Here is a 12,734-nt window from a genome sequence, read left to right as displayed (position 1 = left end):
GCCGGCACCCAACTCCTGCTGCTTCCCCCAGCTCTCCTCCTGGGTGTCAGCGCGCAGAGACCAAATGTTACAAATGCCTGCAGCTGCTGTCCCCAAAAATACCCTCTGATGACACGCGGGGTTGATAAGAGTGAGCCTGCTCCATTCAGCGCCTCTCCTACCTATGTATAGCAGCCCAGCAGGAGCCACCCCAGAGAGCTGGGGTGCTGCAGGCCTGGCTGTGCTTCTGTGCTGGCTCAGCAGCAGCGAGACACAACATGCCCTGTGGAGAGCGTGGGGTGCAGGGTGCAGGGTGTGCAGTACACTGAGCTGGACACCAGACTGCAGTGGCACAGGACGTGTCACACAGGACATGCTGCATAGGGGGGCATGTACTGCACTGGATGCTGCATGCAATGCCAGGCTGTATTGGATGGGATGTGCAGGACACTGAGCTGCCAGAGGCACAAAGGGGATGCACAGGCTACCCATCATCCACAGGGCAGGCAGGGTTAATGGATAAGGAGCACCTGGTACTGTCCCCTCAGGCAGCAGTGAGAGGAAGGGCACTGGGTCTCCTTATAGCGTATGCCTCTCCTGCAACTCCCATTCTGTGAGCCAGCCCATGCCTAGACAACCAGAGCAGCACCCTAGGATCCTTCCCCTGGACCTGCTGCAGGGTGTCCAGCTGGCTCTGGCTAATCTGTTCTTCTCCTCCTGAAGCTGGGCCCCAGGTAGAGCAAGAACCTTTTGCCATCCCTCCTGCTTCATGTCCCCCGGACCCTGCCAATCACCAGATTGTCATGGAGATGCCACAACGAATCCCACCCCTCAGCTTGCCCTTTCCAAGGCCCCATCCTCACATTCTGGCTGCCCAGGGGACTGCCACCTGCAAAGTGCCTGCCCCATGCCAGAGCCTCACAGGACTCTGATCTCCGCCAGGTCCTTGCCCAGATTTCTCTGCTGTGCGTAACTGCTGTCACTTTCCACTAGCTCCCCAGAAGCCCTAGATCTTTAACTCCTCTGCCATGGGGTACACACAGGATCAGCAGTTGCAAAGCTCACCCAAGGTGCCCCCTCCATCCCTGCCAGCTTTGGTTCCTGGCACCACCCTGCCCACTCGGCCTCCCCAGCCCCACGCACCGACTGGTCCCGGCACCATCCCCCCCACACACCCCCTTGCCCGGGCGCCGGCCCCCCCAGACCACACTGTCCTTGCAGTCCTCGCATTCCAGACGTCTCAGCGCTTTCACAGCTCAGAGATAATATTCACGGCGAGCAGACGTTTGCGTCAGTGTCAGATAGATCTCAATGCCACCCTGCCCCGGGGGGAGTGCAGTGGGCAGACGGGCTGGGCAGGCAGGCAGAAGCCCGCGGCAGAGCCCCCCGAGCCACCACCCTGCTGTGTGCCCCATGGTCATGCTGCTGCTCCTGCACCTGCTGCCTGCCATGCTGCCCACCGCGGCCCTGGCCAGCTGCACCGGGGCGGGTGCCGACCGGCAGCTCATCCTGGCCAAGGTGCGGGCTCGGGTGCTGGAACATCTGAGTCCTCCCCTGCTCCAGGAGGAGCCACAGATGGAAGCAAGGAGGGTGCACCGGAGAGACGTCCTTGAAAACACAGAAGTGGAGCCAGAGGAGCTGGAAGAAACCTCTCAGGTGATCTTATTCCCTGCCACAGGTGAGAACATCCTGATGAAATGGAGAGGGCAGAAGGGTGAAGCAGGGTGGGGTTTGGAGCCATGCAGATGTTGAAGGATGGAGAGGCTGATGTGGTGGTCTGTGGGAGAAGGGGAAGAAGGTATGCCAGGCTGGAACAAGGGCATGGGTGAGATTTGGTGGAGAGCCAAGAGAGGGAAAAGTATGGCAGGCAGGGACAGGCATAGCAGCTCAGGATAGACAGCAGGGGGACAGGCAGCACAAGAGGGTGCTGAGAGGCTGGGAAACAGCTGACCAGGCAGGATGCAGAGACATGGGGAGGGCTGAGGAGCAGGGTGGAATAGGGTGGGATGCTAGGGAATGGGGCAAGATACTGGAAGGTGGTTTGGGATACTAAGGGACAGGGCAGGATGCTGAAGGATGGGGCACGATGATCAGCTATAAAGCATGACAGCAGGAGATGGGGCAGAATGCTGGGGGATGGGATAGGATGTGCATGCTGGAGGAAAAGGGGCATGATGACCAGCTATGGGACAGGGAGATGGGAGATGGTCAGGATGCAGAGGATGGGAGAAGGGGACAGGATGACCAGCTAAGGGGCTGAATGCTGGGGGACAGGGCATGATATGGACTCTGGGGGAAAGGGACAAGATAACCAGCTATGAGTCTGAATGCTGGGGGACAGAAATGGACCAGCCTAAGGCATAGAAGGGATCGGCTGTGGGGCACAGCATATAAGCTGTTGCACAGCACAAGACAGCTCCTCTGCACCCTATGCTAGCATCCAGGTGCCGTGCCAGCACTCCAGGGACCTCTACAATATCCCACTTTGCCATCTGGCATTGGGAATTCTCCCTATGTTTGGGTACATACCCTGATCATCTTTTCTTCCCCACAGATGTTCCCTGCGAGCCCACACAGCCAGACAAGCTGCTGGAGGAAGAAGGGATTTTCACTTACCTCTTCCAACCCTCAGCACACACCCTGAGCCGTGTGGTGACCTCTGCTCAGCTCTGGTTTTACACTGGCCCCTCGGCTGCCCCCAACCACTCAACCCCTGACGTGCTGACCCTGTCACCTCAGGGCCGGGTGCCGGTGACAGCCATGGCAGAGCGGACACCCGAGCACTGGACTGTGTTTCACTTGGCCCCGGTGCTGCTGCCCCAGCTCTCACAGCCGCTCTTTGTGCTCCTGGTGCGCTGCCCTGGCTGCCCCTGCCTGGCAGAGGGGGACAAGATGCCCTTCCTGGTGGCCACCACCCGGGCCAAGGGCAGCGAGAGGGCTCGTCGCTCTGCCATGCCCTGGTCCCCAGCCGCCCTGAGCCTGCTGCAGCGTCCATCCGAGGAGCTGGCTGCCCACACCAACTGCCGCCGGGCTTCCCTCAACATCTCCTTCGAGGAGCTGGGCTGGGACAAGTGGATCGTGCATCCCAGCAGCTTTGTTTTCCACTACTGCCACGGCAGCTGTGCTGCAGGCCACGGGCTGAGCCACCGGCTGGGTGTGCAGCTCTGCTGTGCTGCCCTGCCCGGCACCATGCGCTCCCTGCGCGTCCGCACCACCTCCGACGGCGGGTACTCCTTCAAGTACGAGACCGTGCCCAACATCCTGGCCCAGGACTGCACCTGTGTCTAGGGCATCCTGCAGCCCAGCCCCAGACCGTGATCCCACCCAGGAGGAGTTGCTTTCCCAGTGGAACCCTGGCCACTGGGATGGGGCAGTTTGGCTGTACCATCCTCCCCTGCACAAGCCAGATTTTTGGGCCGGCCCAGGTACCATCACACTGCCAGACTTGCTTGATTTGCACAGCTCAGAGCAAATCAGGGCATGGCGGGACAGGGATAGGCACAGCCTGTGGCAAAGGCATCACTGCCCTGCCAAAGCCAGGCTGCTGTCCGCAATCAGATTAGCCCTCATCTCTCCCCACCTGCTTCCCTCCTGCACTTCTGTGCCCCCACAGATTGGTGTCTGGCTCCTACTGCAGAGTTCAACAGCTCCCCCTGTGCTCCAGGCAGAGCCAGGCCGCTGCAACAGGATCAGGATGAGCCTGGGTGAGCCGATGCCGGGACCTCACACTGGTGGAAGGGCTGGCAGCACACGTGGCACCACAAGTGAGCCCTCTCCCAGCAGCACAGCTTGTTGGAAAGCTTAATGGGATGAGTGAAATAAACCTGTTGCCTTTCCTAAAGCAGCCTGGAAACGCCAGCTTCCATCTGAGGCAGCCACGGAGGTGGCATGCAGTTGTGCAATGGGATATGACCTCCCCAGGTGCTTCCAGATGGAGAAGCGAGGGGATGGGCAAATACTGTTAGAGGCATCCAGCTCTGATTTGGGGTACCAGAGAGGGGACTGGAGTATGCTGGCCAAAATGGGCATGGTGTGGCTGGGTTTGATCCTGCCCCAGGTAGTGGGAGTGCAGAGCAGAGCAACGCCCCTTTTGCTCCGGACAACAGATTCTGCAGGAATAGGGGCAGCAGAGGGCTGGGGAAACATGGGGATGGTGGGAAGATGGGAAGGCAGAGGAAAACCCCTCACCTGGCCCCTTGACAGTGACAGGGCCAAATAGGAATGTGGCCAGTGCAATCCCTCTCCAGCAGGATGATGAAGGCTGCCCCGGCCGCAGCCGCCTCCGCACGGCAGGAACAACTGAGTCACCCTGGGCAGCAGAGAGGTCCCAAGGCACGAACAGCAGCGCCAGCCCAGACGCACAGGATTCCCTTCCCACCCCTTCCTCCCGAATGAGCGGATGCAGCAGTTCAGTACAAAACGTCTTCAGCCTTTACTAATATAGATATTAAAAAAAAAAAAAAAAAAGAAAACAGAGTGACAATCATTTCCGAGTAAAAAACAACGCTACAAAAGTCCCCATGTGACCCAGGCTGAGATGATGAGGAATGCTCCACTGGCTCCCGGCCGAGCCCAGCTCGGGGCACCACGTCCCCACGCTGTGAGGCCAGGGTCGGGCTCCGTGCAGGGGGTCCCAGCCCTGCAGCCAGAGTGGGAGGAGACAAATTTTGGTCCAAGGGCGGCCTGCCAGGACAGGGCGGAGGCAGTGGGAACGACAGCCCCTGACCTCTGCACAGATATTTCCAAGCAGGCCAGCTCCGCAACTCATAGCCCCATGCCAGGATGCTGTGCAACATGGCCCCCCCAAGACACAGGGTCACTTTCTGGCAGCACAGTGCTACCAGGACCCTTCCTACCCCCTCCAAGAGTAATGCCAACCCAGCACTTAGTCCCACAGCTTGGCCTGGCCAGCCAGACTCCCAGCCTGCTCCCCTAAGTCCCCCACGCCTCAGGGGACAGTACCAAAATCACCAGCACATGCACAGCACCAGCTGGTGCTGCCGTGGTGGCAGAGGGCATGGAGGGCACAGGAAGGGGTGAGGACAACCTGCTGGGGAAAATGGGTGCGGGAAGAGGGAAAAGTGGGTGAAATAGGAAATGGGGGGGGCATATGAGAGTGGAGATTGGGATGGAGTATAAAAATGCCAGGGTGCACATGTTGATGAGTTTATAAAAACGTACAAAAATAAGATATTCCCTTTTTGAAAATTAAGTAGGAATGAACCCCACGGCCCCCGATCCCTCTGCTGCCCACCGAGACAGTGCTGCCCAGACTGCCCTGCTGGGCAGGTGTGTGGCATCCTTCGCCCTGTGCTCCTGGCAGGACGCCTATCCCACGGTGGCGGTGGCAGCCACTCTGGCAGACACCGCTGCTGTTCCTGGCGGCACTCACAGCCCTGTGGGGAGCAAAAAGCAGGTTAGCACCCACTCCAGGGGGAATGGCATCTTCTCTCCAGGGGAGCCTAGGGGCAGTCCCCATGCCTCCACCCCAGTGGGCTGGATCCATCCCCAGTCCCGGCTCACCCGTGGTCCTGTCGCAGGCGGCGGTCCCCTTCTCATGGGCGAGGTTGAGGCGGTTCTGCTCGGCGGCGATGCCGTTGGCCTCGGGACTGCTGCTGCGGGCAGGACTGGGGGGCCGCGGCGGGGGCTGGAGGTGGAAGGCCACCTCCAGGTGTTCTTGGGCCAGACGCAGGTGCTCACGCAGCCGGTCCAGCTCGTGCACTGGGGGAGCTCCAGCCAGGGCGAAGCGTCCCTGGGCCAGGCTCTCCCGGTAGTCCAGCTTGCCGTTGGTCAGCGGGGCTTGTGGCAGCTCCTTCTTCAGCGAGTGATAGGTGGGGGGGGCGCTGGGGGCTTTCTTGGGGTATTGTGGTGCAGGGCTGTCGCCAGTGGGGAGTGGAGGGCCATCAGCCTGGCTCAGGGCATCACGGATGCGCCCCACACCGAGGTGCAAGAGCTCACAGAGGTTGAGGAAGAGGCAGAGCCCGCTGACGGCATACATGATGAGGAGAAAGATGGTCTTCTCAGTGGGGCGGGACACAAAGCAGTCGACAGTGTGCGGGCAGGGGCTGCGGCTGCAGACGTAGGAGGGGCTCACCTCGAAGCGGTACAGCAGGTACTGCCCGAAGAGGAAAACCATCTCCAGCACTGAGCGGCACAGCAAGTGCAGGACATAGGCCCGCATCAGCCCGTCCTGCTTGATACGGCGCCGGCCATCATGCTTGTCTCCGCCCTCTGGGCTCTTCTCCTTCTCCACCTCGATCTCCTCAAAGATCATGGGGTCTTCTTCATTGTCATCTTCTGCCTCCTCGTAGTCTCGCCCGGCTCCCCGGCGCACCACGGGCATGCGTGCTCGCCGGGCTGCTGGCGTCCGGCGCCGTGAGGACTCGGGCATGCGAGCGATGCGGTGCATGGCAAAGCCCAGGTAGAGCACCGATGGCGTCGCCACCATGATGATCTGGAAGATCCAGAAGCGGACGTGAGACAGGGGAGCAAAGGCGTCGTAGCAGACGTTCTCACAGCCTGGCTGCTGCGTGTTGCAGACAAACTTGCTCTGCTCGTCGTAGTAGATGGACTCTCCCCCCACGGCCGTCAGCACGATGCGGAAGACAATGAGGACAGTCAGCCAGATCTTGCCCACGAAGGTCGAGTGGTTGTTGATCTCCTCCAGGAGCCGCGTCAGGAAACTCCAGCTCATCCTGACCAGGCAGTTGACTCAAATCCTGCAAGGAAGGGGCAGGCACTGAGCAAACACACAAGCATCTCACCACGATCCTGAAGTCCACTAGCTGCTAGCCCAGCTCTGTCCCGCTCCCTATTCCAGTACCAGTGTCCCTTCCCTTATGCACAGATCCATAAACACAGTCCTGCTCAGGTAGCTGCCTCCCCAAAACTTTACCCCCTGTTCAGCACTGCCTCCCTCTGCTCCTGCCTGCATCCTGCTCCTGCCCTGCTGCAAGCAGGTGGGTGGAGGCGATGGGGAAAGGCTGGGACATCCTGGTTGCCTGCAGGGACACATCTAGGGGAAAAGTGAGCACAGTCACAACCAGAGCAAACATGCCAGCTAAGGGCAGCACCAGCTGGAGACTGTGAGAGGACAGGCAGGAGCAGAATCACTTCCTTCTTCCCTGGTGCCATAGCACCCATTTATCACCTGGCACAGGACAGGTCCCCAACCAGCATTGCACCCTGTGAAAGCACTCACACCCTCCCACGGGGGTCCACTGGTCACTGGAGGAAGGCAGCGCATGGCAGCTCCACTAGCCCACTGCAGCTGCCAGCCCTGAGCCCTGGCTGAGAGGGGGGCAGGTCCCCAAAGCAGCATCCCCCACCACATGCTAATCAGCCACGTCCTCTTCACTCCACAGAGCTCTCCTCTGAGGGCAAGTAGAGATGAAGCATCACTCTCACCAAACCTCAGTGCTGTGCCCTCTCTCCTGCAAGACCCCAGCCTCCAAAGCCTGCAGTGGGTAGTGCTCACACCACCCTGCAGCTCTATAGCAAGGGCTGTTTGCGGGATGGAACAGGGGTCAGGACAGTGATAGCAAGGGGCAGAATGGGACAGCCAAGGAATTGCACAAAGCCTGGGCAAAACAGCTGACACCAGAGACTGGGGAGGAAATTACAAGGACCATGTCACATCTCCCAGCCAAAGATACAAGACACCCACACCACCCACTGCCACCCCTGGTTTCAGCAGCTGGTGCATGAGATGATGCAAGCCAGGGCAGCAGGTGGCAGGGATGGCCCAGGGCGAGCAGAGAGTATGTGTCCGCACTGAACCCCTAGCGGCCCTTGCCAGCCCCATACCATCACCTCTGGCCAGGGCATGTCCTTGCAGACGATGATTGATGCTGCACTTATTCCACTACTGTGCAGAATAAGAGATCTTTTACACTAAGCTCACCCAGCCTCCTGACCAACCTCACCTAAGAGTCCCTCCAGCACAAGCATCCATGCTGGGGACGTACTCTTGCTGCAGGAAGTGGCACAGACTGGCACCAGGGACCCAAATTCAGCCCATGAGGGCCACCATCCTCCTGTGGTCATATTCCCTGCAACGTTTCACTGCTGCCCCGCCTCCCAGGTGTGAGCCCTGATCCCCCACTTCCCTGGAAGGTGGATGCTTTGTGTCTACCTTTACCGTGTTTCTAGCAGCACACCACCCTGGCACCAGGCTGAAGAACAAAGTGAGAGGACCAGGCAGGAGGGCAGTTCCAGGAACTAAAGCCCAAGCTATGTCAAACAACACCACATACCAAGCCCAAGAAAAGCAAAAACATAGGATGGCATTGCCGTGGTGGTCATGGAAGTGTGGCATGGGAATGGCTGAACACGTGGGATGGCAACAGCAGTGGGCAAGGCCAGGGCAGCACAGAGCCTGTCCCCTACCTGGGGCAGGTGACCAGAGGCGTTTATAAAGCAGCACAGCCACCCAGGGCCTCCCGGCCACGCTGGGAGTCAGGACTAGCACCACACACATTGACTGGGCCCTACAACTCAGTCCTACCGACCGTATTCCCCCCGCGTGGGTCTCCCAGTGCCCTGTGCTCTGCCTGAGACGCCCAGTTTCCCCTGCCCAGGGGCACAGCTGCAGGCATCCGACCCTGGGGCTCACCGGCCCCTGCCCATTCGGGACCCATGATCCCCGCCACCCTGGGGACCCAGCCCTTAGCCCCGGCCTCCTCTGGGACTAGAGTCCCAGTCGGTCCCACCGACTCCAGCGCCCCGAGGGCCTCCAGCCCAGCTGCCCCCCCCGCCTGTCCGAGACTCTCAGCCCCTGATCCCTTCTGCCCGCGGCCCCAGCCCACGCCCGGGGCTCCCGCCGCCCGGGGTACCGATCACTGGCCACCTGTCTGCCCCTGCCCCACCGCCCCGCTTCTTCCCGCAGGACCCCCGCCCCACTCACGGTACTCCGGTTCGAGCGGCTCCCGCCGGCAGGGCGGACAAAGCGGTGGGGCGGCGCGCCGCCGCCTCCCGCCGAACAAAGGGGCCCGGGGCCGCCCCGCCCCGCTCCCGCCCGCCGGTGCGCACCGACCGCCCCGCTCCGCATCTCCGCCCCGCTCCGTGAGCCCCGCTCCATGAGCGCCACTCCGCACCGAGCAGCGGCCGCGCCACGCGGCGGGAGCTGCGGCCTCGGACCCGGCCCGTCCTGCGCCCGTCGGACGCTGCTGCCCTCGGTGCTCCCGCCGAGGCCGCGCAGGACTACGGGCGGGGGCCGGCGCCGGCCAAAACTCGCCCCGAGGCAACTCCCGCCCCAGCAGCTCCATCCAGGCCCGCTGACCGGCCCAGTCTCTCCGGCCCGCGCCTCCGATGGCTCCGGGCAGAAGCGAAGCGGAGGCTCCCTGCCCGCTCTAGGGGGACCCTCCCCGGTTCAGGAGGGAGCCCCGGCCTCGGCCTCAGAGCCTTCTGCACAATAACTCCCCGTTCCTTACGGCATTCTTCCCCGCCCAGTGGAGAGCGAAGATGGAAGAAAGGAGAGATCTGGTGGCATAGAGGAGAGGTGGCCCCACACATAGTGGGAACGCAGAGCAAGACGTGCCTCAAGCCTTTTGAAGCCTGTGCTGCTTCTCGTGTCCCAGGCCAAGTTCCTCCAGCAGGACCGAGCCGAGCATGGAGGACCTGGAGATGTGTCCTTAGAGTCACCTACTGTACCGCCAGTGCCAGCACAATGGCAGCAGCGGCTTTGAGTCACCACCTTGGAGCCGTGCCCTGTCCTTTCACCCAAAGGACCCTGAACACTTTCTGCACTGCTAAAGTTGGCTCTGTGGGAATTTTGCTGGGGCCGAGTCTCCACTGGACTAACCACACCCTTGACCTCCTGGGTCCTGTTGTGTAGGGATGAAGAGAGATTCCGGGCAGTCTTGCACAACCCAAATAGTCATGCACTGCTTCTCCTTACTGAAACACGTGCTCCTTCTGCAGAAGGGTTCCTATGAACTGGCACTCTGGTGCAGCATCGGGGCTGGCTGGGGGGTGCTGAGGCCATGAGGTTGGGGCAAGCAGAGCTATGGGGACTGTGGCCATCACATCCAGTGTGGACCTTTCGTTATTCTGCAGCAGCCCTGGTGCTTCCCTAGATCAGCAATGCCACCATGGCGTTGTACCAGCACTTGCAGAGCCTGGACACAGGCTTGGTACTCTTACATGGGAGAGCAACTGGAACCCCTCAGAGTAGTGTTCTGTACCCTGAGAGACGCAGGTGTGTGCACAACAGGCTGGGGAAAAGGGCCCTGCTTTGTGCTCTTGCTTGCTCCTTCCTTCTCCCCAGCTCATGGATGTGTCAGTCCCAGGTAACACATTAAGCTCTATGGAGGGAGTGCTGCAGTAAATGGAGGGGAATTTGACCAGGACATGAAGAAATAGTTTCCATTTAATCCCATTCTCCTGCACGCAACTGTGGCATTAACTTTCCTGTAAAGAAAAAGTGCCTTCCAAATCCAGCACAGACACTCTGGTCACAATCTCCATTCCATGCCAGGAGAAACAGGAAGAAGTGGATTCAAGGAGACAGCAAACCAAGCATGGAAACTCAAGCTTTTGGAAGAATGTAGGGAAGTTTTCAGCTCCAGAAATGAAATCCAGAGCTGCAGGGAGGTGGCACCTGCAGAGCAGTGTGGAGAGGTGGGAACAGGGCAGTGGGCTGCCAGCATGCTGGGGAGGTCAAGCAGCACATGTTCAACCTCCGGCTCTTGCCTGGCAGTGAAAGTGACTTGTGGCTTTCCCCACAGTAACCACTTGTTTTCAAGTATTTCCAGCCTGGAAAGCTTGCCTCTAGCTTGGCTTCAACCCCAGGAAGCCAAGCAGTTTGCCAGGGGTAAGGGACCTATGTGACCCTTTGACTCTAGTGCTCAGCACATTAAGAACAAGCCCTTGTTTCACCAGCCTCACATTAAACTGGGGAGTGTGACCTCTGAGGCACTGAAAAATGAAGCCCTTGAGCCCAGAATGAAGGTGCTTGTTGGGCTGGGGTCAGGAATCACTGCTGCAGCATTTTTGTACAGCACAGCTCAGCCCATGCCTGGGCTGCAGGGCAGGGATTGCCTTGGAAGGCCAGGCCTGGGGCTGGTGTCACACACCCCATGGACACGCATTACTGTGCTTGTCAGCATCCGACCATTAGCGTCAGAGCCCTCCAGCTTCCCCTGTGATGTTGCCCTGGGCGTTCCCGCACTCTACCCTTTTCTTAAGGTTGCAAAACCCAAATTCTTGCAGAAGCATCATCTTTTCAGCCTGGGGAAGAGGGAAAACCCACATCATCTGGGAAAGGAAAACAGTGGACAAAGGGTGTTGCCCACCCTCATCCCTTTCCACATCAGCTGAGGCTGACAGAGCATAGTGGGCAGGAAGGATGTACAGACCAGCAGTCTTGTGGGGTCTGGCTCAAAGATTAGCTTTGCAGAGGAAACAGGGGCACCGTCACCAACCGCAAAAACCAGGATCAGCCCCAAAACACTGAGTCTGTGGGGCAGAGCCATGGAAGGGCAGCTGCACAGCCCAGCAAGAGCAAGGGGAGCTGGTAAGAGGAGATAGTGGCTGAGGGGGAGCGTAAGCAGAGGGATATAGGAACATCCACTTCTTGGACAAGTGCTGCAGCTCAGGAGGGACGTGGCAAGAGCTTGCGCAAGCACTCCTTCCTCCCTGCTCAGGCAGAGGGCTACAAGAGAGACACTCTCTGAGACCCAAGTGCCAGACCCTGCCTTGGCTACTAGACATGGTGCAGGAAGGTGCAGGGCCCAGTCTGGCTCTTGATAGCAGCCTCAGTTTCTGCTCTGATCAATACAGCAGGATGGGCTGGGCCCTGCTATGAGTGCCTCTGCTTCCAGGGACAGTGGCAGTAAGGCAGATGGTGGGGCTGGTCACCCTGAGTGTGTTTGCTGCGGAGTGACATGGACAATGCCTGGCTGGTCCTTAGCAGCGAGGCGAGGAAGCCACCTCCACCCTCTCCAGCAAGGGCAAGCAGGCAGCACTGCAGGTAGGCAGCACGCATCCTTGGCAGCAAACATGCTCTTCCCAGATTAAACAACTTGTCTGGCACTGGGACAGGGAGCAGACAACTCTATTAGGGACTGTTTGTCCTGACACAGGACAGCTCCATTACTAGATTAATACCCTTCTTCTGATAACAGGCAGAGGCACACTCCATTGCAAGAGCACAAAGGGCAATGACCATGCCCTCCAACACTGGCTGAGCAAAGGCTGAGATGGCTTTAAAAATAAAGTTCCTTTCCCTTTTATCCCCCCACTTGATTATGTATCACAGTGGGGGCAGTGGGGGTTACACAGCACAGCCCCTGCTCACCTCTCTCATGCTACAGTGTCCTTCACAGTTCCTGAGTGACTTCTGTCAGCACCACACAAGGCACTTGAGCCCAGCTTGTGTTGGCTGCTCTTCCCCTGCCTGCCAAACTGGAGGGCAGCCCACGGGGAAGGGCTTTACACAGGCCCTGGACACTGGTCTGTATGCTGGGTAAGGATCACTGGCACCTTGGAGGGATGAAGCTGGCCAGACAGGTCCATGATCCATGAGGAACATGTGTCCTTTGCTGCTACATCTCACGTCCCTTGGAGATGAGGCCAGCAGGGATATTCTGCTAGAAGTAAATGACCAGTCACTCCAGTCACCCACTCACTAGGCTTCACTAGTTCGACATAGTGCAAAGGGGCTGACAACCCACAAGCTATGTATGCTCAAGGCAGTACTGTTTTAGAGGGCAGAGAGATGCAGCAGAAAGCGCTGAAATAGTCAAACCCATGAA

The 12,734-nt window shown here is 59.3% G+C and overlaps 2 protein-coding genes across 3 annotated transcripts; one reads left to right on the top strand and one right to left on the bottom strand.

Moving 5' to 3' along the window:
• Nucleotides 1-1,290: 1,290 nt before the first annotated feature.
• On the top strand, nucleotides 1,291-4,363 carry INHA (inhibin subunit alpha). The gene is made up of 2 exons (XM_014888050.2): nucleotides 1,291-1,657; nucleotides 2,534-4,363. The coding sequence occupies exons 1-2, from the start codon at nucleotides 1,291-1,293 to the stop codon at nucleotides 3,265-3,267; spliced, it is 1,101 nt and encodes a 366-aa protein (XP_014743536.1). The 3' UTR covers nucleotides 3,268-4,363.
• Nucleotides 4,364-4,387: 24 nt separating this feature from the next.
• LOC106860327 (gap junction gamma-1 protein-like) lies at nucleotides 4,388-8,979 on the bottom strand. 2 transcript variants are annotated; one of them, XM_014888114.2, is made up of 3 exons: nucleotides 8,885-8,979; nucleotides 5,503-6,698; nucleotides 4,388-5,375 (listed from the first exon to the last, which is right to left on the bottom strand). In XM_014888114.2, exons 2-3 carry the CDS (start codon nucleotides 6,671-6,673, stop codon nucleotides 5,368-5,370), a joined length of 1,179 nt encoding a protein of 392 aa, XP_014743600.1. In that variant the 5' UTR covers nucleotides 6,674-6,698; nucleotides 8,885-8,979; the 3' UTR covers nucleotides 4,388-5,367. The 2 variants fall into 2 exon arrangements, with proteins under 2 accessions (XP_014743600.1, XP_088024280.1); XM_088168154.1 differs by lacking the exon at nucleotides 8,885-8,979 and having other exon boundaries at nucleotides 5,503-8,732.
• Nucleotides 8,980-12,734: the final 3,755 nt, after the last annotated feature.

The sequence above is a fragment of the Sturnus vulgaris genome, chromosome 7, assembly GCF_052056855.1.
Source record: "Sturnus vulgaris isolate bStuVul1 chromosome 7, bStuVul1.hap1, whole genome shotgun sequence".
In the NCBI taxonomy this organism is placed as follows: Eukaryota; Metazoa; Chordata; class Aves; order Passeriformes; family Sturnidae; genus Sturnus; species Sturnus vulgaris.
This window is presented reverse-complemented; position numbering and strand designations above follow the sequence as displayed.